This window comes from Poecilia reticulata, chromosome 10, assembly GCF_904066995.2.
Source record: "Poecilia reticulata chromosome 10, P_reticulata-male-v2, whole genome shotgun sequence".
Lineage (NCBI taxonomy): Eukaryota > Metazoa > Chordata > Actinopteri > Cyprinodontiformes > Poeciliidae > Poecilia > Poecilia reticulata.
In genome coordinates this window covers 31,614,663-31,637,736 of record NC_088839.1, presented here as the reverse complement: position 1 = coordinate 31,637,736, position 23,074 = coordinate 31,614,663, and the positions used below count along the sequence as shown (strand labels likewise).

At 40.3% G+C, this 23,074-nt stretch overlaps 1 protein-coding gene across 1 annotated transcript; it reads left to right on the top strand.

The window, feature by feature from the left end:
- The first annotated feature begins 3,602 nt into the window (after window positions 1–3,602).
- Window positions 3,603–22,409, top strand: elovl6 (ELOVL fatty acid elongase 6). Its single transcript, XM_008421039.3, has 4 exons — window positions 3,603–4,212; window positions 18,865–18,996; window positions 19,419–19,570; window positions 20,845–22,409. Exons 1-4 carry the CDS (start codon window positions 4,130–4,132, stop codon window positions 21,285–21,287), a joined length of 810 nt encoding a protein of 269 aa, XP_008419261.1. The 5' UTR covers window positions 3,603–4,129; the 3' UTR covers window positions 21,288–22,409.
- The last annotated feature ends 665 nt before the right edge of the window (window positions 22,410–23,074 follow it).

Sequence of the window (23,074 nt, the reverse complement as noted above, 5' to 3'; positions counted from 1 at the left end):
TTGTCCTCTGAGAATCTTGGAAGAGAATCTGGTAGCGGTGACTAACTGGTCTTTTATGGGTAGATCGAGTTGGGTGGGTCTCTCAAGCTGAGCCCATTTCAGCTGTGCTAAAACTGAAGCACTAGTGTGAAAGAAACCCCACCAGCTGAAAATGTAACAAATATTGCAGTTTTGGTCCTCAGTCAAACCGAGTCTACTGAACTGTCGGGTGAGAAAACATCCATAGGTGATCAAATACTTATTTCATGCTGCAATTGCAAATTAATTATTAAAAAATCCTGCAGTGTGATGTTTTCTGGAGCTGTGCCTACAATAAAAATGACAGATCTTTCCATTCTTTGTGTTTTGTAAGAGGACAAACTTGAAAAATTGGCGGCGTGTCCAATATTTATTTCCACCACCATATATCCAGATGGTTTTTTCGGTGGCGTATTGGTGATGATTAGGACTTTACTGTGTCACACATGAAAGGAGAAAGTGCACATGTGCCAATTCTGTTTAAAGCAATGATCAAATCTAAAACAGTTTGTAGTGAGCTTGTTGTACGTAGCCCTAGTATCTGGGTGAAAGGTTGATTGGGTGGTGCCAATGTGGCTCACACCACCTATTATCTGTTTGTCAGATCGAGAAAGGCCTTTTACCTTGCCAAGCTGATATAATCGGCACATATTCAAAGTATTGGATCAGAGCAAAGTCCTTACTTACTAGTAGGAAGTCCTTCACCAAAAACAGAATACATGAAACCTCATGAAGTATATCTCTTCATTTAATTTGCTGTTAGATAATTTTCCTACTAAGATAAGACGAGATAATGAAGCATTCCAGTAGTAAGGCAGTGAGATAAGTCAACTATCTGAGTCACGTATGACTGCGTACTATGAAAGCTGATACTTATATGTAATGTCACATAATTTAGCTTTGTAAATGCTTTGTGGAAAAGCTACTTTATGAATGAACTTTACTTTCTTACTGAGTTTGCTCAGTTATAAAAACAGAATCAAAACCAAATTTATGCAAATCAAGAGAACATCAACTACCTGGGCTTCTTTGATTGGTTTTGAACATGACAACTGTGGACTTTCTTGTGAAGATTAAAGGATCCACAACAAAAAAATACAAACATATCACGGAGACAGGCTCGTTTTAATGACAATTTCTTTTTTCTTTTTACTTTGAATGCCTGAAACTTAACTGTAATTCTATGTATTTTTAAAGATCAGTTGTGTGCGATCAAAAATATATACATTTTTTAGAGTTTGGACATTTACCAACACTAACTCCTTTATCCAGGTCCCTCTACATTCCAAGAAGGTGACACCTGTGGTATGAACACATCAGACACATTGAAGTTGCCAAGTCATTTAGTCCAGCAGGTTTTCCTGCCAGTAAAAATGTCTTCTTAGGTGATTAATCTTATTTCGGTCATTTGTTCTCAGGCTGCCTGGTGACAAACTGTTTGCTGTTGATTGGTTGACTAATCCTGGAAGCACACATACTGAATCTTAGAATCATTCAAACTTTTGTTTTACCAGGTAATACAGTGAACACACCTATTAGTATTCGCCTAGTATTTCACCTACTTGCAATTTTTTTGTAGAGCTTACTTAAAGTATTTTTAAAAAATTAAACTTTTGAAGTTGAAATAGACACAGTGCTACATATTGCCACTTTTTCTTGGCTCTGATTGGCTGTGCTCCCAGAATCAAAGATAAGAAAGTCTTTGGATGTTAGCTTCTATCATAGAGTGCCAAGATGGTTTCTGCTGTGAATGGATAATAAGATATTTAATGTTTGTACTTTTAACATAGGCAGTTTTAGGGGTTTGACTATTTTTGGATTTAAGTTATTCAAGGTTGGTTGTTGTGCCAAACTGCCATGAAACCACTGTCCACTGGATGTTTGAGAACACATTTTCATTTACAAGCATGGGCTGGATGAGGGGCCCTTAATAAAAAGTTGTATACGTAAAGTAACGTGTTAAATTTTATCTATTGTGGTGGTTATAGTGACAAAAAATGTTCTGAATCTTTTTTATGTCTCCTCTCCCTTCCCTCTTACTGATATTTTTATGTGCGTATAATAAATGCAACTGTTTATTACATTACTGCGTAGCTCTAGTAGAATCTTTTCATCATCAGGTTTCAATCATAGTGCTCATTCTCAATCAATCTAATTTCCTGAGAACTACATAGACAGCTGCTGATTCTTCTTTCATGCAATAGAAATTCACCTCACAGTGTGTGATTGTGAAATATATCCAGAGTAACTGATTTATGATAAATATTATACACAGAAATAGATCAGTTCAAACACTTCTGTCTCAGAACATAGAACTTGGAGTCCAGAATGTTTGTGAAAACTGCAGATTGAGAATAAGGTTTCTGCTCAACAATTTCTGATGGCTCAGTCAAGTTAGTCTTGCAACTTTTCTGCACATGTTGAGACTCACGTCTGAGCATTTTGGTCATTTTGTCCATTTCTTTATATGGTAATTTTTTTGGTTTATATGTTTCTGAGATAGGTTTCCTGGTTACCCCTTACTTCCCTAAACTGATATAATCACATTTCACTGTAGCTGTGATTATAAATTACATTATTTCAAAGACTTATCAGATCCTGTTGAGTTATGAACAGACACGATAAGTAAACATGAACCAATCCCTCTGTACCCCAGAGCAGTAAAACGTTGTAGTTTCCCATCAGTGTGTGAATGGGTGAATGGCTGGGTGTGAGTTTTTATTGGCTAGGTACACACATGACGCCACCACCATTTTATCTCAGGACCAAAAGAAAGGGACCAATCAAAGTCACCTATAAACTAACTCTAAAATGTTTAAAATCAGCAGTTAACATGTAGTTTGTACTCTGGGAGGAATACAAGGTTCCTGCAGAACACATGCAAATAGCAACATGCAAATTCAGACAGGGAGGATTCAAATCAGCAACTTTCTTGCTGTGTAATTAATTATGATAGAGAATAACTCTGTCTAATGAAATAAAATTGACTTTTAACTCATAAGTTAATAGCTACAAGTTGAACCTGAGGGAAGATCAGGGCTTGGTTAAACTGCAGCACTTTTAGTTTAGCTTGACTTTTTCTTATCTGGTCAACCCTTTTAACATTGAACTGAGCAAATAAAGTTAAAAGAAGAGAAGTGAGATGTCTTTAATAATTTATAACTTACTAAACTGAACACATTTTAATATCCGATAAAGATAAGCATAGGAAATACAAATTAATCTTCCCAGGATGATTTAATTCACTGAGGGGAAATAAGAAGCTGTGCAAACTAACCGCGACCAATGAGAATTAAATAATTGTAGAGTAAACATGATGCAACAGTTTTTTGTGTTTACTTTAGAAAGTGTATTAAATCTAGTATTTACCACCGCGCCTCCCAACTCAACTTTTTCACTTGAGCGTGAAATGGCTCCAAACAGAAGCTCAGCTTTTCAACTGTCTTTGAACATTTTACAAGCATCTTTTCTGGATGGCAGGTCATCAACAAAACACTTTTCCAACAGTAGTTGTACAGCGCATACATAAAAACCACCTGACCAAAGGTGCTGGAACTCCGCTTGGGTTGCTAGGTAACGGCTCAGTGCCCGTTGACTGTGTCTTAACAGTAATGGTGCGTCTAGCATTTCAGCTTCCCAAGCTGCTTTTTGTTTGAAAATTTTGGATATGCTGTTAGGAAAAATCAGAGAAAACTGAACCGTCTGTAGCCTGTTTTCTGACTACTACGAAGCTGAACTTGTTAGATTGATATCCTACGTGAGGAGTTGAGTTATTTTAGGGTTTGCTGATGCCTCCGGCCTGGGACGACCGATACAACACCGTTGAAAAGTTTGATTGTACCGATAGCAGCATGTGAAACGACGGCGCTAGGACCCGTAGTCCCCATTCCTTCAGGAAGAGGGTGTTGGCTCCGTCAGCCGGTGGCGGAGGAGGAGGAGGAGGAGGAGGAGAGAGCGGGGAGGGACTGCCGAGGTGCTGCTGCTGAAAGCGGCGTGAGCGATGCGAGTCCGGGGCTGAGGAGGACAGAGAACAGGAGCAGACCCAGCAGAGAGCATCCAGTCCGAGTGTCGCTTTGTTCCGCTGCCTGACAGAAGCCGAACACGGAGAGCCATGTCGGTTTTAGCTCTACAAGAATATGAATTTGAGAGGCAGTTCAACGAGGAGGAAGCCATCCGATGGATGCAGGAGAACTGGTAAGGCTAGCTCCCTCCCTAACGTTAGCGCCTCGTTTTTAATCCCGCCTAACAGTTACTGTCACCGGCGTTGGATCGGGGATTCAGCTCGGTGACCTGCTGCTAAATTTGAACCGTGTAACAGCATCAGCTTTGCTCACTGGGATTAAAGCGGTTATATCATTCATGCTCCCTTGTCAGTGTATAAACGGAAAAGGAAGCAAATAATTACACAGGCCTTCAGAGAATGAGACTAAAAACGGCTGAAAACCGGCTGCTGCTGTCTGGGCATCCTTTTCAGTTGCGATTTGTCCTTGACGTCCTGCCATTTATTCTCCATCATCATCATCATCATCATGGTTTCGTAAAGGTCATCCATCCTCCAGCTGCCTCATCCATTCAGTCACTGGGCCAGGAGTTTATTAAGCCAAGCTTGGCCATATGCTGACACACTCCCCAGTCTGCCTCAGGGCGTCCCGATTCTTACCAAACATCACATTTATAGGCTTTTACTGCGCAGCATCAAAGCAAAAACGATTGTTTACATCGATGTTATTGCAAACCTCATCCCTTTTTGGTCATGTAAATGTTTGTTTAAGAAGGGATGGTTTGTGGGCCACAACCGAGAAAAAGCAAATATAACGGAAGAAAAATAATCTCAAAGCTTTAGGTTCTCAAACTGAGGTGCGTGTACCACCAGTAGTACATGGACTGCCTTTTAGAGGCACTCAGATGAAATGTGGGTGTTATATTATTACTCATATGGTATTGTTAGTTAAAGGTGACCTACAATGCTTAGAGTAGGTCAATAAACATGTTCATTACATTTTTGCACAAAATTATTATTAGATAATGAGATTTCAGTCTGATCAGACATTATGAACTCCTTTCAGAATTAGCAGCTTTATATTCAATAATCTGCTGCTGATCATGGCCCCCCATCACAATGTTTACACGCACAAGAAAATAGCTGCAAACAGATGTGCAATTATACAACCTCTGACCTTCAAACAGACCCAAAAGCAGACGTAGAGCCTCCTGCACAACCAACAAGAATGTAGCAACTTCTGAATGGTAAGTCAACTACAAAACTTTTCATTTCCAGCAGCCATTGTACAACTCATACAGCAGTAAAACCAACTGACCAAATTGTGCTGGAGCTTCTTGGGTTCCTAGGAGAGGGGCTGGCTCGTTGAGGTTGCCAGGTAACGGCGCAGTGCTGCCCAATTGTGACTTAACAATTAGGAGATTTTTAAACGTCTCACTTTCCAGAAACAAAAAAACATTTACCTATTGCAAATGATCGGCTGGGTGTTTGTTTAACCCTTGTGCATGCGAGGACTGAGGCAAACGTACGAGGACTGAGGCAAACGTACGGGGACTGAGGCAAACGTACGAGGACTGAGGCAAACGTACGAGGACTGAGGCAAACGTACGGGGACTGAGGCAAACGTATGAGGACTGAGGCAAACGTACGAGGACTGAGGCAAACGTACAAGAACTGAGGCAAACGTACGAGGACTGAGGCAAACGTACGGGGACTGAGGCAAACGTACGGGGACTGAGGCAAGACTGAGGCAAGACTGAGGCAAGACTGAGGCAAGACTGAGGCAAACGTACGAGGACTGAGGCAAACGTACGAGGACTGAGGCAAACGCACAAGAACTGAGGCAAACGTATGAGGACTGAGGCAAACGTACAAGAACTGAGGCAAACGTACGAGGACTGAGGCAAACGTACGGGGACTGAGGCAAACGTACGAGGACTGAGGCAAACGTACGAGGACTGAAGCAAACGTACGAGGACTGAGGCAAACGTACGGGGACTGAGGCAAACGTACGAGGACTGAGGCAAATGTATGAGGACTGAGGCAAACGTACGACGACTGAAGCAAACGTACGAGGACTGAGGCAAATGTATGAGGACTGAGGCAAATGTACGAGGACTGAGGCAAACGTACGACGACTGAAGCAAACGTACGAGGACTGAGGCAAATGTATGAGGACTGAGGCAAACGTACGAGGACTGAGGCAAACGTACAACGACTGAAGCAAACGTACGAGGACTGAGGCAAACGTACGAGGACTGAGGCAAACGTACGAAGACTGAGGCAAACGTACGAGGACTGAGGCAAACGTACGAGGACTGAGGCAAACGTACGGGGACTGAGGCAAACGTACGGGGACTGAGGCAAACGTACGAGGACTGAGGCAAACGTACGAGGACTGAGGCAAACGTACGAGGACTGAGGCAAACGTACGAGGACTGAGGCAAACGTACGAGGACTGAGGCAAACGTACGAGGACTGAGGCAAACGTACGAGGACTGAGGCAAACGTACGAGGACTGAAGCAAACGTACGAGGACTGAGGCAAACGTACGAGGACTGAGGCAAACGTACGAGGACTGAGGCAAACGTACGAGGACTGAAGCAAACGTACGAGGACTGAGGCAAACGTACGAGGACTGAGGCAAACGTACGAGGACTGAAGCAAACGTACGAGGACTGAGGCAAAGTCCATCGGTGGAGAATTTGTTGTGCATCAGCAGCAAATTGACAGGAAGAATGCAGATACATATTTAGTAAAGGTAACAGAAAATGGAAAATAAGAGACTTTACCGTAAGAAAAAAACAGTTCAATTCTTAAGAATAGTATAGTTCAAGTACTAAGAAATGTTAGAACATTTTCTTTTCCCACATGGGTAAAGGAACTTTCTGTTAATTCTTCCAACTTCAAACTTTTACATTTCAACATTTCAGAATTAAAATATATATTTTGCAATTAAAAGGTTTGTATTGTTGATGTTAAAACGCAACATACTAAAAAAGTCCAACTGCTGTTGCAGAGCTGCTTCAGAATGGCAGTTATTATGGTGGAACTGGGAAAATCGTAACTGCCATGTCAAAGTCTTCAGCTTCTGCTAATGAGTTATTATTATTAATGATTAATAATTAGTTAATATTAATGCAATTTTTATGTGACAAAAATAAATAATGGCATATTTCTACAAAATACACATTGTTATTAACATATAGAAGATAATCTATCGTGCTTCTCATTTCCCTGATGGTGTTTGCCCAGGGCGACGTCTGTCAGGCTTTTGCACAACGTACAACATTAATAAGCCCCAATGTTCAACTGTCACTTTTGCTTTTAAGCAAATATTGCTGAGCAGCTGTGTGCGTTTCTTATGTAGGTCATGTGCAGGTCCATCCAAGCGTCCTCTGCTTTGACTCACTGGAGTCAAAACTGGCTAGTTTGGTCAGTTTTGTCCAAACCAGGATGACCTAAGAAATGACTTTGAGCAAAACTAAGCAAGCTGTGTGTAAAGTTGGAGTGTAAACTTCATTAGAGATGCAGCAGGGCTTCTGGGAAGGCAGGATGTGTGAGGAGAAATTGTTCATTTAGACTCCGTCTGGTCTTACTCAGAGGTGACTGCAGAAAACAGCCACATTTCAAACAAATTCAACCTAACCAGACCTCCTGAAGCCCTGGTTTGGACAGTTCTGTCCTTATTCATTTAGACATGTGCATGTGTGTGTGTGTGTGTGTGAAATAGAGAGCCAGGCAGGCAGCGTGCTAGCACTGTGTTGGAGCTGTCCATACCCTGGTACTGACAGCTGACCAATCACAGTCATCTTCTGATGTCTGCTGACAGAGCATTAGCCAATCGCGTTGCGGCTGATCTGTGCTGACGCCTTGTGTCGTTTGTGTAGTAGGATGGAGACGGGAGCGAGTAGGAGCACATGGCCTGGAGGCAGCAAGGGCAGAAAAATGAGATGAGATGGCTTATTAGCTACATTCAGAATGTCAACTGGAACTGATTGTGACATATTTTATATCACTGAGGGGATGAGGCTCATGAAGAGAAATGTAAGGGTGTGTATTGTTGAAGAATAAGTCAGCAAAGCAGCTGATTGTGGTTTCATTTAACACAATAGCTCCTAATTTTGCTCTCTGAGAACTTGAAGTCACCGTTGTTGTTGTTTTATTTACTTCGATATGGATTAAGCACACTAACCCAACCCTCAAATGAATTCTGACTTATATCCAGAACCAGTTTAGGTGTGATCTAGATATGTAAATACAAACATGGTCATATTTCCCTGTTTAGCTGTTCAACCTTGTGGATTTGATTGTTCATATAGTTGGACTGAAGATCCTGTTTCTGCTTCTGGTCTCATTCTGGAAATTCTGCATTTCTTCTTGTTTTGAGATTTCAAAGAACACACAGTATCTACTTTTTTACTTTTAATCCACACAGACTTTTATTAAACATGAAAATGTTATTGAAATCAGCATGTCAGACTTTTTTGAACATCTGTGATCGACACAATTGTGAATAAGAGCAATGTGATAATTTTTAATATGTCATGTTGTAAATGATTGTTTCATAAAGAGCAATTAACTTTTAATCATAAATTTAAAAAAATGAAAGAAAATACATCAAAAATACAAGTTGAGAGATGTAACATTTGACTTATTTATACTATTAAAACTTTACTATAGTGTTTTATATTGTAACAGAAAAGCCAAAGTAGTTATTTTAGTTATAGCTCAAAACTCTAAAACGTGTTACAAAACCAATCAATAAGTGAAATATAATATCCTGTAGAAAACTCATCACCCCAAATAGTTGATGGATGCATGAACTAGTTCCTCTGTCAAGTAAATACGTTTATTAAAAGAAAATTAAAGCTACTCGACCCTAAATTTTCTTAAATATTTTGGTATTTTGCATGTTTTTTTTTATGCTTCAGATAAAGCCATCAAACTCATAGACATCTATAGACGTTTCTCAGGCAGGGCTGAGTGGAGACTGACAGCTCAGCGGTGTAAAGCAGGCTGCTGGAAGGAGTAAATACGGGTCGCCCCGCTGCGCCACGGTAACATTACTCCCCTCCCTGCTGCAGCCGCTCTGCAGGTCTGTTCCAACCTGATGCTGCTAATGAACTCCAGGTCATTAGATCGAAACTAATCAATAAGTGCAGTGACTGAATAAACTGATAAGATGTTACATATATGTATAAAAAAACCTTAGTAAATATTTGCATTTCTTTGTACTCGCTGTTATCGCTGTTTACCTGCTATTTTAGGAGCTCCAGCATCACATCGTACCTTGGTCATCAGAGTCATTGCATAACCAGAACTTGTTACGCATCAGTTAGGACAGCACACAACTAAACCTTATTCAGTCTGGAGGACGGCTTCATCACTGTTTAAATTAGAACCTGGTTCCAATTTAAAGGTATTTTTTGCATCAGTGGTAAAAGACTAAAAGTAGTCTTCTATTCTTCAGTTTTTAATCATATAAAATGTGTTTTAAATCCCAGCAGTGTTTATGAAAGTGAGAAAAGATCAAACATATCATAATAGCTTTTATTTACATGTATGCAAATGCATTGAGAGCACTGCCAGAGTTATTCCAAACCAAAACACCAAAAGAAATTCATTTTCTGACTCCACAGAAAGGGGAAAAATTAATATCAGGCTCTTCATAAATATGTGTTTTACAAACTGAAACATTTACTCTATAAACATAAAAGTGCTTGAAGACTGCTGTACGTCTTCCTGTGAATTCCTGAAGTGTCTGAGTTGCTTCCAGCACCTGAGCAGGTGAGCAGCCCATGACGATTGGACTACATCCCACAGTTTCTCTGGATTGCTTGGGTTTTGCAGCATGTTTGAAGTCATCCCACAAACTTCTCTTGCTTAGAATGAAAAGAGAATAATTTTGGAAAAAATCTAATATATTTTGTATGATCCTATATACGTAGTGTAGGAAACATCTTCATACCATACACCAATGGGCTTGAGGGTGATTTTCGCTTTAATCCGACTCCAGTCCATTTGTTTAGAAAGTCCAGTTCATTTGGAGATGTGTGAATGTGTAATTGAACTCTGATCCAGACCAAAAGAGCAAACTCTCCTTCTGTGGTTCTTGGTGCAGGCAAGTTGCTAAAGAGCTTCTGGATCGTTTGGCAGTGGAGTGTAAAGAACTGCAGCAGAACCTGATGTGTGTGAAGAACCTTTAAAGGGTTCTGTGGGCTGGTTTCAGTGTTTGGGGTCGTCTGAGAAACTTTAGACCATCGTAGAATAATCTCTCTTTCATCAGTTCACCAAATGTTGCTCTTGTCTCTTTACTCAGGGTTCTTTTTACGTCTGGTTCACGTGTCATTTTTTTTTATAGGACTCTGTAGGCGCTTCATGTCAGCTGCTCAGGTGTTTTTTAACTGTTACAGTACTCACTGGTGTTTCCCTTTAAAATACATAGAAAGATGTGTTGCTACTCTTTATGAGAACATGCTGAATTTGGGACGGAAATCTTTACTTTCTGCATATGGCTTAATGGAACGCAGTGATGTTAGATTGCTTTACTTTGCAGCACACAGCAGCTTTAGCATTCATGTTACAGTAATGATAAGCAGAAAAATAACAGCATGTTTTTGATGTCAGAAATAAAACTGGCATGATAATAACGCACCAGAGGGAGCAGAAATTCTTCACATTTACAGTTCTCCAGTGAAACAGGCTGGTTTTCCAGCTGTGTATCAAACATCTGCATCCTGCTGACTCACTCCTCCAGCCTGCAGACGTCACCATCCCTCGTTAAGATGCAGGTTGTTTCAAATCGGGTTCAGAAAGCCTCTCATGGTGCTGACTGCTTCTCTCAGGTCTTTGAACTTCAGATGGATCCCTGGTGGCTGCATCGCTGCTTTCTGCTAACGTAAGAGTCCCAAAAAAACATCAGAGGATGAGGAACGAGCTTTGTTTTGATGTGCATTTGTATTTCCACATTTCCTGCTGGAAGAACAGAACAACATTTACATGGCAGAATCAGGACAGGTTCAGCACTGCTTGAACACTATCCTTCAGATTGATTCACTTTGGGGGTGTGTGTTCTTCGTGGGGGTTAGGTTTCTGGGACTAGATGGTTCAGGAGATAGCTGTCTTTCCTCTGAGTTTCACATTACTCTTTCATGAAGAAGAGTCGAGCCGTGTGAGTTTCCCAGACTGGCCTTGACCTCTCAAGTGTTTTGCAGGAAATATTCATTCATGTTTTCATGAAATTAGCACTTCTCATCTTATATGTTTCAATATTTTTGGACTGATTTTTTTGTTTCCACCAAGTCGCATATCTTACAAATGAAGCATAGTGCAAGTTAAATATATTCACACCTCTTTACCAAGAACACATTTAGACATTTTAGCTTATTTATTGAGATGTGTGTGATAAACATACATAATGCACTGCATTTTTTTTGGATCAGGAAGTAAAATGATACCTGGTCTTCAGTCCTTTTCTTTTGTTTGTTAAAATCTGAAAAGTGTGGCATGCTTTTCTATCCTGCTTGCGTCAGTGCTATATAGAACCACTTTTTGTTGAGTTACAGTGTTTGTCTCCACCAGCTGTAAACATCTACAAGGTTAATCTTTGCTCAGGTTCTGCCAGCTTAGATCAAAAACGTCTGTAAACATCAGTTTCAAGTGTTACTAAACATGTGATGTCGAGACTTTGACTAGGCCATTTGAAAACATGAATCTCTGGCTGTTCCACCTGAGGTTTAGATGTTTGTTCTGGTGTTAGACTTGCAGGTCAGCGCTGTTGTTTCTACGGTTTTGTGTTACTGGTGATGCTGATGAGTGTCGACCAAGCTTACCCAGAATCCACTGCAGGCTCGGCTTCAGCTCTGCTACTCTCTTCATCATCATCATCATCATTACCGTCACTGTCGTCAGAAATAGAGAAGTGTCTCAGGAATGTAGGTCTGCCTGAAGTATCGCTGAACTCTGCTGTCACTTTTTATTAGGCTGCAGAAGAAATGCTTTGATTTAAGTAGAGAGCAAGAGAGTGGTGAAGTTTGTGTGTATTTATTCAGGAAGCACGGCAGTGACAAGATTAGAGGGGGCAGCTGTGTTGTGGCAGGATGCACACATGGTAACTTAAAGATCCATTATGAAGTGGCCAACGTTTGTGGACATAACTGTCAATGAATGCAGGATAACAGGTTTTTCTGAGCTGCCTCTGTGTTTTCTGTTCAGTGACTGACTTTAAAACCAGGTTTCGGTTCCGTGGATCTGTGAAGGGGGCTGAACTGAATTCAGATACTTTTTACACGCCGTGGCACATAAATAAGCGACGCTGTGTTGAGTCTGCTCACCATGACGGCCATGCAGCCTCATCCTCAGGCTGAAAACAGAATTACATCATAACTCCAGCTAATGCACATCAAAGTTACCCAGCAGGTTTGCCAGCAGCTTTAAACAACGCTGTCAGTGGGGGAGGGGAAGCATCGACTTTCTTATGTTTCTCATCATAAACTGCAATAGTTGCCGCATATGTAATGTTTAGATTTGTCAATACTGTAATAACTATGCAAAATCCCTGATGACAATCCTAGTTATGCATTGTCCTGCATGCCAGTTATTTCTGCTGTGATTTATGACCTCTGAAGTGCAGATTACATGATTTGTGCTTGAAAAGTGCAGTTTTAGTTTCTTCTAATAATTTATCCTCTGCTGATTCTGTTAGTCCTCCATGCTGATCCGTCCCAAAGAGCTCTGACTGCGTCGTTTTTCACTTATGCTGCCCCCAGCTACTTTGAAGAACCGCCGATTTAAGCTTATTCCCACAACCCTCCAATGCACATATTTACCCAGGTAGTCAGCATTTAAACAGAAGTCCTGCATGCAATGCTTGTTTTTGATATTATTTGTGTTAAAATTAGTCTTTTTGTATGTTGAAGCTGAGCTAACAGATGTGACAAAAGTCGGAGAATAATGAAACACTAACTATAAAACATTTCTTTATATAAACATTGAGATTTTTCTTCTTTTTCATAATATTAATAGTAAATTTTCTTGTGTAAAAAGGGCATGTAGCCAAATATATATATGTAGAAAAGTGAGGAAAGGCAGTCTAGATCACACCTGAAAGCTGTCAGAGCAATGATTTTAGTTTCAAACACCGAGCTCTGAAAGAGACTTTGAATCAAAGTCACTGAACACGGTTATACTTCAGACTTCAAACTATGCTCTGATTGTGCAAGTTTTACTTCTTCCCCTAAAATCAGTCATAAAACTCTAAACCTCCATCCACAGTTATTTCTCCCACAACAAGTTGATTAGATGTAAAGAGTTGAAATCACACTGCAGTCACACGCTGTCCTTCATTTGGCTCAGATACGAATGAAAAAAATGTGTTGTAGCTGAAGGTCTGCAGGCACTTTGTACTGATAGAAGACACAAAAGTAAAACCCTTTGTTCAAGAAAGTGTTTTCTTACCAGATTAACTTTATGCTCACAAACAACAGCAATGGTAGCCTGGGTAGTCTGGTTCCAGTTATTTCCAGGCAAAAAATATTTGTCAACAAGAAGACATCAGGAAATTATTTCAACCTTCTGAGTCTAGGGAATAAGCGACATGTCTGCGTTACCTTCGGTATCTGCTGATGTCAGTTGGTTTTTACATGTCAATTCAATAAGTAAAACTTAGTGGATGTTAAAAGCTGAGGTTTACTTCCATCTTGGTTCTGGTTGTATTTCTAGAGAGGGGGTTGGTCACGTGACTGTGATGATGATGCAGTGCGAGATTGTGAGAAGTAATGTGAGTGATGTGATCCTTAGAGTTGTTAGGCTATAAAAATATACATAATAGCGATAAATATAGGTTTGTATGGCTCTAAAATAAAAATCTAATATTGAAAAATATCCTGGATGTTTGAAGGCCCAGAGTGAAACATAAAATCCACGCCTGTTTTTGATTAGTTTTTTTTCAGACGCTGCGTTCGCATCGTGACCGGCTGTGTTAGACGCTCGTCTTAGTTTACTGAGACGTGACAGAGCGTTTACAGGAAAAGCTGCGTACTGGTGCGATATTTGTCACCTTCTGCACAGCTGGGACCTGAGAGCAGGAGGAAAAAGCTTCTCACTGCCAGCTGATCGATGTTCAAACTTATTTTGGGACACTAAACATCTTTGGTGAAGAGGTTTTTTTTCCAGCGTTAGAGCATTCATATAAAGACGTGACATCATCCGAAAAAAAAGGAATGAACTTCATAAAACAGGAAGACTAGATCTACAGATAAGTGATGAAGGTGGTTACTCAGGTGATGCTTGTAAATAAAAAAGGCTGTGGATTCCTGTGAGCTGCTGTTGCTTCAGGGCTCTAACTAGAAACAGCAGCAGCTCCTTCTCCTGCCCCGCCGTCTCTGCCAGCTTGTCAGCTTTGACTTTGCCTTTAGGTTGATTTTTGCAGCAAAAAAATGTGTCTTCTACATAAACCTCAGTAGAGCTTGAATATCAAATACTCTGGCTTGTATTAACATTGGAAAACAAGACAGGAAAATCTAATAAGTATTTTAGATTTAAAGTTATTGAAACTAAAATATTCTCCTCAGCTCAGTCAAGACAGAACTGAAGGTAAACCTACAATAAAGTCCAAACCGTGGGAATGAACTCTTTAGGTCAGGGGCGTCCAAACTTTTTGTCGTTTGGGCCAAAATTCTCAAGTGAATTTTATACCTGCTCAGCAATAAATTATGCTTGCAGTGTTTTAATAAAACAAAGTAGTTGGAGGTTTTATAGAAAATGGATCCATTTGTTATGGGTTTTTGTTTTATTAAAGAAACGTTTCCAGTTTGTAAATTATTTTGGGCTCAACTGGAACAAAATGCAGATAAATGTTTTCAGCACTGAGAACATGATCTGGGTCAGTGTTTCACCAAGACGTTTTCTGTATTTATCCAAGTTTAACAATTAATTAAAAGCAGATGTGAGTTCACCAAAGTCTGTTTTTGAGTAGAACTGTGGATAGACGTGGTCCTGTTTATTGTGCAGTTATTGCTTTTATTTGTCTGTAATAATTTTAAGAAGTCTTGATCTGGATCAGCCGCTTCTGCTGGCGGTCCAGATTTGTATCATTCTTAATCTGAAGTTGGGGGGCCGCACAGCATCCGCTCCTAGGCCACAGTTTGAACAACCCTGTGTTAGATCAAGTTAAAAGTCTTTACATTATATTTGGTTTTATGACCCGAGGAACGTCAGCGGAGTTTAGCCGTTCCTGTCTCGATGCTAAATGCTAAATGGGCTTTATCAAGTCAGTCATTCACCCATTCACACTCACACCTTCACACACTATCACCTGCAGATCAAATTTCTGCAATGCTTCACTATAGGCTTCCTCCAAAGGATTTCTGTTGTTACTCTAACATTCAGCTGCACTATAAAGGTTAGAGCTCACATCAATACAAGATGTCTGTCTCTGCATGTGACCTGCTTTCTGCAGCTCCATAGAGTCCAGGAAGGACTTGTGATAAATCCAGAGAAAGAAACTGTCCACTATGAGGCATTAATGTCCTACAGCCCCTGGAACCGCCTTGCTCAGAGCGCCACGCTCTTTATTAGCTATTAGCATCTTTTGGAAATAAGATATAAAATTCTCAATATTATTATTTGCTTTGCTTAGTATTTATATTGTGTTTATTCATTTGTGGAATTAGAATTTCAAAATCAATGCTTCTTGAATTTTATCATCTCCCTCTTCTATTATGTCATCATTTTAATCATTAAATAAAATGTCCTCAGTGCTTCTAACCAACATTTTCTCTGTTTCTGCTCTTTGTTTTTGGACTTTTCATCACTCTGAATGTGGATGAGAAGGGCTTCAGAAAAAAGATTGATGACATTTTCATTTGAATCCAGATTTCCTTTAAATTTCAGTTTTGCTACACTGTTGGCCTGTGCTCATACTAGTTAATAAATATATATTTATGTGCCATTTGCTGATTTTATTATAATAACCTGAAGGAGACATTTTTCTGTTCCAGGATTTTTCTACCTTTGAGTCAGAAACGAAAGCTCCATCTCTCATGCTAAACGGGATCTGTCACACACACATTCAAACTATGTGTGTGCGTGCTCAGGATCTGACTAGAAGGAACTCAGTGTACTGAAGACTTAAAGCTGAGGCTACATAACCACTGTTACCTTTGACCTTTGGCCTCGGATGGCATTTCCCTGCAGGAGAATACAGAGCTTGTTCCTCCTCTGCTGTATCGGCAGCCTCAGACAGTATGTAGGCCACTGTCTTGTGTGCTGATCTGTTCTGCCCCCTCCCTGTGTGGTTGGTTGAGGAACAGTGATGTCATTCTGCAGTCCTGTTGTCATTCTGTGAAAGCAGCTTCTTTTGACTTTGACCGTGTTGCTCTGTCCTCTGTTCTGCAGAAGCAGCTCATGAGTTTATGGCTTTCCAGCAGAAATGCTCCTGGAATCATCCTAGTTGTTAAACTAACAGCGACGTCTTACTGGCTTCATAAGACCTTCGGATCTGACAAAACCTGGTGCTGTTGGTTGATCTGCAAGACAGAATCAGTTTTACAGGTTAAATGTGTCCCATGCTGCAGATCTGTAGGTTGCTTTGAAGGATGGTTACATAAAATTGTTCTCTCTGGTTTATTGGTTTATACATTTCTTAAATAGTTTGATCAGTTGATTATTTTTGTGCAAACCGTTTTCTTCTGCTCAACCTTCCTGTTATCTGCTGAAGTCTTGCTCTTTCTCACAGCCTGAGTTAACCGTAGACATGGCAACAACATCCACACTAAAGAGTGGTGAATGGTGTGTTCACTGACCAAAGAATGATTGGATTTTTGCAATGCGAGCTGGCTGGTCACCAGCCAGAGACACTTGAGCTGAAAATGGGTTGAGTCTGGTCTGTAGTCGATTTCACAGGGCATTTTGAGTACAAATGCCTTAAAATAAGTTGTTGCTATGGAAACCTGGTGACCAAGATGTGACTCCTTCCTGTAGTTCTCAAACACTGAGATTTTTTCTACCTCCCTCCTGTAAACCTGATTCCTCCAGACTTGTTTGTCCCACTTCTAGTTGATTATTTTTAAAATTATTCCTCTGACTGAGGTTGGATTTAAGTCAATAGAAATAATCTAATGTTTTGTTTTTTTTACTGAGGAAGATGATTGTTCTCATTTGGCTTCCGTATGTAGAGACATGATCCTTCGTGTCACGTCATATTCATACTTCAGGGGAAACAGGAAGTCATGGATTATTAAGTAAGACATTTTTTGCAGTGCCAGAATGTGATTTTGTAAATTATTTCTTAAAAAAGGGATTTTATTGTCACTTAATAAATAAAGTTAAATTATTCACATTCACATTTTTCAGAGTGGGATCATGTGGAAGCCATAACTGCAATATCCTTTATGCATCCAATACACTCTAGAAATCAAGTAATATTTGTCATATTAAAAAGCACATTAAAAATAACTTTTCCGTATTTTTTTTTACTTTGTTTTTCTTCTCTATTATGCAGTTTAGTTGAAATAAAAATGTGAACCATCTCAAAAATTTTATTGAGATTTACTTTTAGAGGTACTTACATTATTTTTATTTTAAAATGTTTTTTTTTTTAAGCATAATTCCTCAGTATCGCAATAAAGAAAACATTTCCACTATATTCTGAAGGATTAAGGAAAATGATCCAAAATGGTCAACGGCAGCATCAGAGTTACAAAACCAGTTCAGATCCAACGTTTTCAGCTCCCCTGCTTTGAGTTAATGTTATTTTAGGACAGGCCTGATCTGGTTGGGTTTTTTTCTTCGCTCCTCTCAGGATCCAGTCTGTCCACTCAGCCCACCTGTGCCGTGGGATTTGCTGTGTGCTGGAGAACGCTCCGTTTTTCCTGTATCCAGATGGTGTTTCAGCAGAAGACTTTCCACTTCATGTGGAGCAGATCTGATCTGTTGCAGACGGACAGCATTCAGTTACACCGACAGCTGGACTCAGACTGTAATAACAGTAGGCAGGTGTGGGAGTGTCAGACGTCAGACGACGATGTTCTCACGTGCCATAAACCTATTTAATATTTTAATATTGGGATAGTAGTGACCTCTGATATTTGCTCATTTTTATACTGCACTTTAAACACAGTTGATAAGAATTTTATAGACACAATAAAGGCACAATTGTGACGTCACACCGCTTTTATTACCAATATGTTGTATTACACCACAGTTGAAAGTGTAGGAGCTTACAGTAAAGCTATAATCATGAAAGACGCAGAAGCCACTGTTGGTCTCAAAGTCCATCAGATCTTTCAGTTTAAATCATAATCAGATTCATAACTGAAGCTGGAACCAGAACAGCAGCATCTTAAACATCTACAGCTCCAGTTCTCCTCTCACTTCTACTCGTCTTTCTGTGTAATTTGATTTTCTACGTCTTCCAACCTGAAGTTAACAGGAGCGTAGTTTCTTGCTCTTCAGCAGTGTTATGGGTCAACTGTATTTTGTTCCCTTTGTCAGGGAATTGTCATCATTTTTTTAGCTTTGCATCATGTTATAATGATTTAAAACACCCCGAGTATTGCTTTGATTCTCTTATGCATGTTTGAAGAATCCTTGAATTTCTCATACAACCATTCAAAGGTGTCTTAACATTCCCACAATGAATAAACTATGAAAACTATGAAATGCATTATAGTCAGCATCGAAGATGAATAGCTACTCTTCATTTTGGCTCTATATTTCTATCATCTTTACCTCCTTTACTTTTCCTTTAGTTTCAGGGAACATTAAGTCCAAACAGCCTCTGGTTAACTTGCTTTGGGACAATCAGAGCTTTCTTCAGCGATGTCTGTTGTTTATGCTGACAGGAAGAAGTCGTTCCTGTTCTCTGCGCTCTACGCTGCCTGCATCCTGGGTGGGCGTCATGTCATGAAGCAAAGGGAAAAGTTTGAGCTGCGGAAACCTCTGGTGCTGTGGTCGCTCACGCTCGCTGTGTTCAGGTGAGAGGTAGAAGCGCAGACGATGGCCGGCTAAAGTGTTTGGTCACATCACATCCCAGCTGATTTTAAGCAACAGATCAACACCATGTAATAGTAAGGACACAAGGCACCCATTCACTTTACAAATTTGGTCCTTTTAAAAGTAACAAGAACTTAGGACACTTCATAATTTTATTCTCAGCTTTGTGTTTTTAAAATTCTAATAATCATAGTTTGTTTTTCTGATGTGACAAAATGTGACTCGGTGCAGGCGGTGACAGCACTAGATGTGTAAAGTAGAAACGGTGAACAGCTACTTCTATCGACTTCACAGTAACAAGAACTATTAGAACCAATTATTATGCTTATTTATAAACCCTTGTAAAGGAGGCAGGGATTCATTTACCTGATTTGTTCACTCTTCATCGTTTCTGTCGTCTCAGTATCTTTGGTGCCGTCCGCACTGGGAGCTACATGATGTTCATCCTGATGAGCAAAGGGCTGAAACAATCAGTTTGTGACCAGAGTTTCTACAACGGGCCAGTCAGCAAATTCTGGGCTTACGCCTTCGTCCTCAGCAAGGCTCCTGAACTGGGTGAGTGGAGACATGTCTGATGTTGTCTGACTGATGGGAGGCATGCAGCGGTTAAGGTTGCAGTAGTCAAGTATTCTGCGGTTCTGAATAGCAAACTGAATTATAATGTAATTTTACATTAATGTTAAAGATGACAGGATTCATCTGAGACTGGATGAGAGGTTTTTTGATCCAGAGCTGAACCAGCTACAGTAGCTAATCTCTTCTGTTTTTGGTTGTGGTCCACCTGAGATTAATCTGCCAACATAACTTCACTTGGCGAACATAAAGATTAAGGACTTCTTCATTTCTGTTATTGAAGTTATAAATCATATTATGACAAAAATCAAAGTTAATCACAGATATTAAACTTTTTGAGCATTAAACTGTGTTCAGTTTTTACCTGGAAAGCAGGAGCGTTCATATGTACCTACCAAGCTCTGCATAGTTTTAGTCTCAGATTCTTCAATCAATTATTGGTTGGAGACAACAAAACCCAAATTATGGGAAATGTCTAGTCTGGTAAAACCATGTTGATAAAACTTGTTCATCTCTTGCAGACGCTGCAAGGCCAAGGTTCTTCAATATATTTAATTTGGTATTCCAAATGTCTTGTCAGAAATGTTTTGCTTGCAATTTTTACATTTTTGCTGAACAAGCCAATATTTTTCCCAGGTGAAAATTAAAATGAAGCTCATAACCCAAACCGTTCCTCCTGTCTGAAATAATGAACAAATGGCTCATTAAAAGAAAAATATTTTGTGTCCTATTGTTCTATTTTAACAGTATTTAAATGAATTTGCCAATGTGTATTATAACAATTTATTAAAAACAACGCTAGTGAGCAAACAGTGGCGGATTCTTGGGTTGGAGGTTCGATACCACTTAGGAAAACTGCTTTGAGTCAAGCTACTTTTTCATGTTGTTCTTCTTGCATTTGGAATACAATTCGGAGTCATTTAATAGACTTTTCAGTTCTCGTTTCATTTAAAAACATTTAAAAACCTTGGAAAGCCAAAACTCCTGTGATGGACTGGCGGCCTGCCCAGGGCGTCCCCCACCTCTCGCCCTTTGAGCACGTTGCATCTCATCCCGAATGTTCTGAATTTCTGAAAATGATTGATAGTCTCCTGTTTCCCTGCAGGTGACACTCGCCAGTCCAGTTTTCGAAAGCCAAAACTGGACTGGCGACCTGCCCAGGGCGTCCCCCACCTCTCGCCCTTTGAGCACGTTGCATCTCATCCCGAATGTTCTGAATTTCTGAAAATGATTGATAATCCCCTGTGTCCCTGCAGGTGACACTCTCTTCATCGTCCTGAGGAAGCAGAAGCTCATTTTTCTCCATTGGTACCACCACATCACCGTGCTGCTCTACTCCTGGTACTCCTACAAGGACATGGTGGCGGGCGGCGGTTGGTTCATGACCATGAACTACTTGGTCCACGCCGTCATGTATTCCTACTACGCGCTGCGGGCAGCTGGCTTCAAGGTTTCGCGCAAGTTCGCCATGTTCATCACGCTGACCCAGATCACCCAGATGCTGATGGGATGCGTGGTCAACTACCTGGTGTACTCCTGGATGCAGCAGGGCCAGGAGTGTCCATCCCACATGCAGAACATTGTGTGGTCCTCTCTGATGTACCTCAGCTACTTTGTGCTCTTTGTCCAGTTCTTTTATGAAGCCTACGTCGGCAAGTCCAACTCATCGGCCAAGACTGATGTCAAGAAGAGCAAGTAGAGAGGAATGCCAAAAGCTTGGGATGCAGGGAGATCATTTAATAAAAGAATAAAAGGGAAGCGCAGGGACCAGTGGCGTGAGAGAGGATTGGATTGGGATGAGAGAAATGTGTCATGGAGTCTGGGGATGCTGGGATTATTGATGGGTTGGGTGGGAGGCTGGGGGGAGGGAGGGGGTCATGAAATGATTGGTGTTTGTGCTTCAGGGTTACGACTTATTGAAGACCTAAAAATGAGGTGATGTCTCCTTTGAGGGATACGGATGAAGTAGCACCACCATGATCAGAAGCCATCATGAGTTATTCACCTGAACTCTAAAATTTGCCCCTATGAATTCACTTTTAAAATCCTTAAATCTAAAAAAAAAAAACAAGCTCATTCTAAACTTTTACAATAGTAAAACCATCAAATCTGTTAGAATTTGTTTTATTTATTACCGACTACAAAAAATGGCGCTCGTAAAGATCGATGGCCTCATCATTAATGTGAGCCATCAGGGTTTTTGTCCGTTTCTTGTCTGTGTTTGTTGTTTCGCTTTAATCTGAGGAGGAAAAGGTTCGAGACGCCGGTGAGCAAATGAAGCTGAAGTTTTAGCAGTTGATGTGAAGCGATGTGGTGAGGGACGAACCCGTTGTTAATATAATGTGCATATCAAGATACAGTAGACATGTTTAACATCTGCTCCAGTTTACAGTGTGGCTGATTTGCTTCCACAACAGTTGCCAATGAATACAAACCAGTAGGAAAGACAGATTGAAGCTGGCCTCGCGGACTGAAGCCAGGCTGGGTGTGGATGAGATGCTGACCGTGTCCTGCTTCACCTCTGGTCTCAACTTTGCAGATGCACTGATTTCTGAACCCTTGTCTGTATTACAGGGTTCCTACCAGTGAGGAATACTGATCTGTTGGACACTGATACCTTAGATGGAGTACAAACATATTTATGTTTAGCAAGAAAACAAAAAAAAAATCATGCAAATTGTCCAAAATCTGCTGTATTGAAAAAAAAGGTATGTATCCTTAATGGTGTCTGTTGTGCTATTGTGCATTTGCACTATATCATTGTCAGAAAACAATTGTTGCTGAAAAACCCAATGTATGAACAAAGTGTGCAAAAATGTGACATGCTTGTGGTGTTTTCTTTTGTCTGTGCCATCATGGCGTCACGCGTACATAACCCGTTCGTTGGTGCTGAAAGTAAAACAAATGAGCTTAAATGCAGTCTGTCCAGTTTCTCTTGTTAAGACATAAACAGACAGAGGCGAATTTCCTGTTTTGATTTAGACCTTCACACGTAGAAGGCCTACCTGCCTGATAAACCAAATAGATTTCTATGTGATTTGGCCTTTCATCCACATGTAAGCTCACTAACAATGGTTGATCATAAAACATCCAGCCAAATTGAAGATGGGCAATTTCATGGATATTAGAAACCGGAGATTTAAAGGCAAACGCATGACAATCTACACAAATAATGAGGCGCTGACATCACATGTGACCATTGCCATAGTTTGACCATGCAGTGAAGGAAAGATGGCTGCTGTCAGAGAGGGGCTGATTTTTACATTTGTTCATACAGTTTTTACTTGTTATTTTATAAACCCAGATGTTGAGTTGCAAAGGGAAACGTGCGCTTTGAGGGCAGCTGTTTCACACCAGCCTCCACATGCATCCGCGTACTTGCTTTGACAACAACGTCTTGTTTTATGTTAACTATATTCTAGCATTGTATTCAAAAGTAGTTCAACCTCTCTGTTTTGTCCACACAAACGGTGTCATGTTTAATTC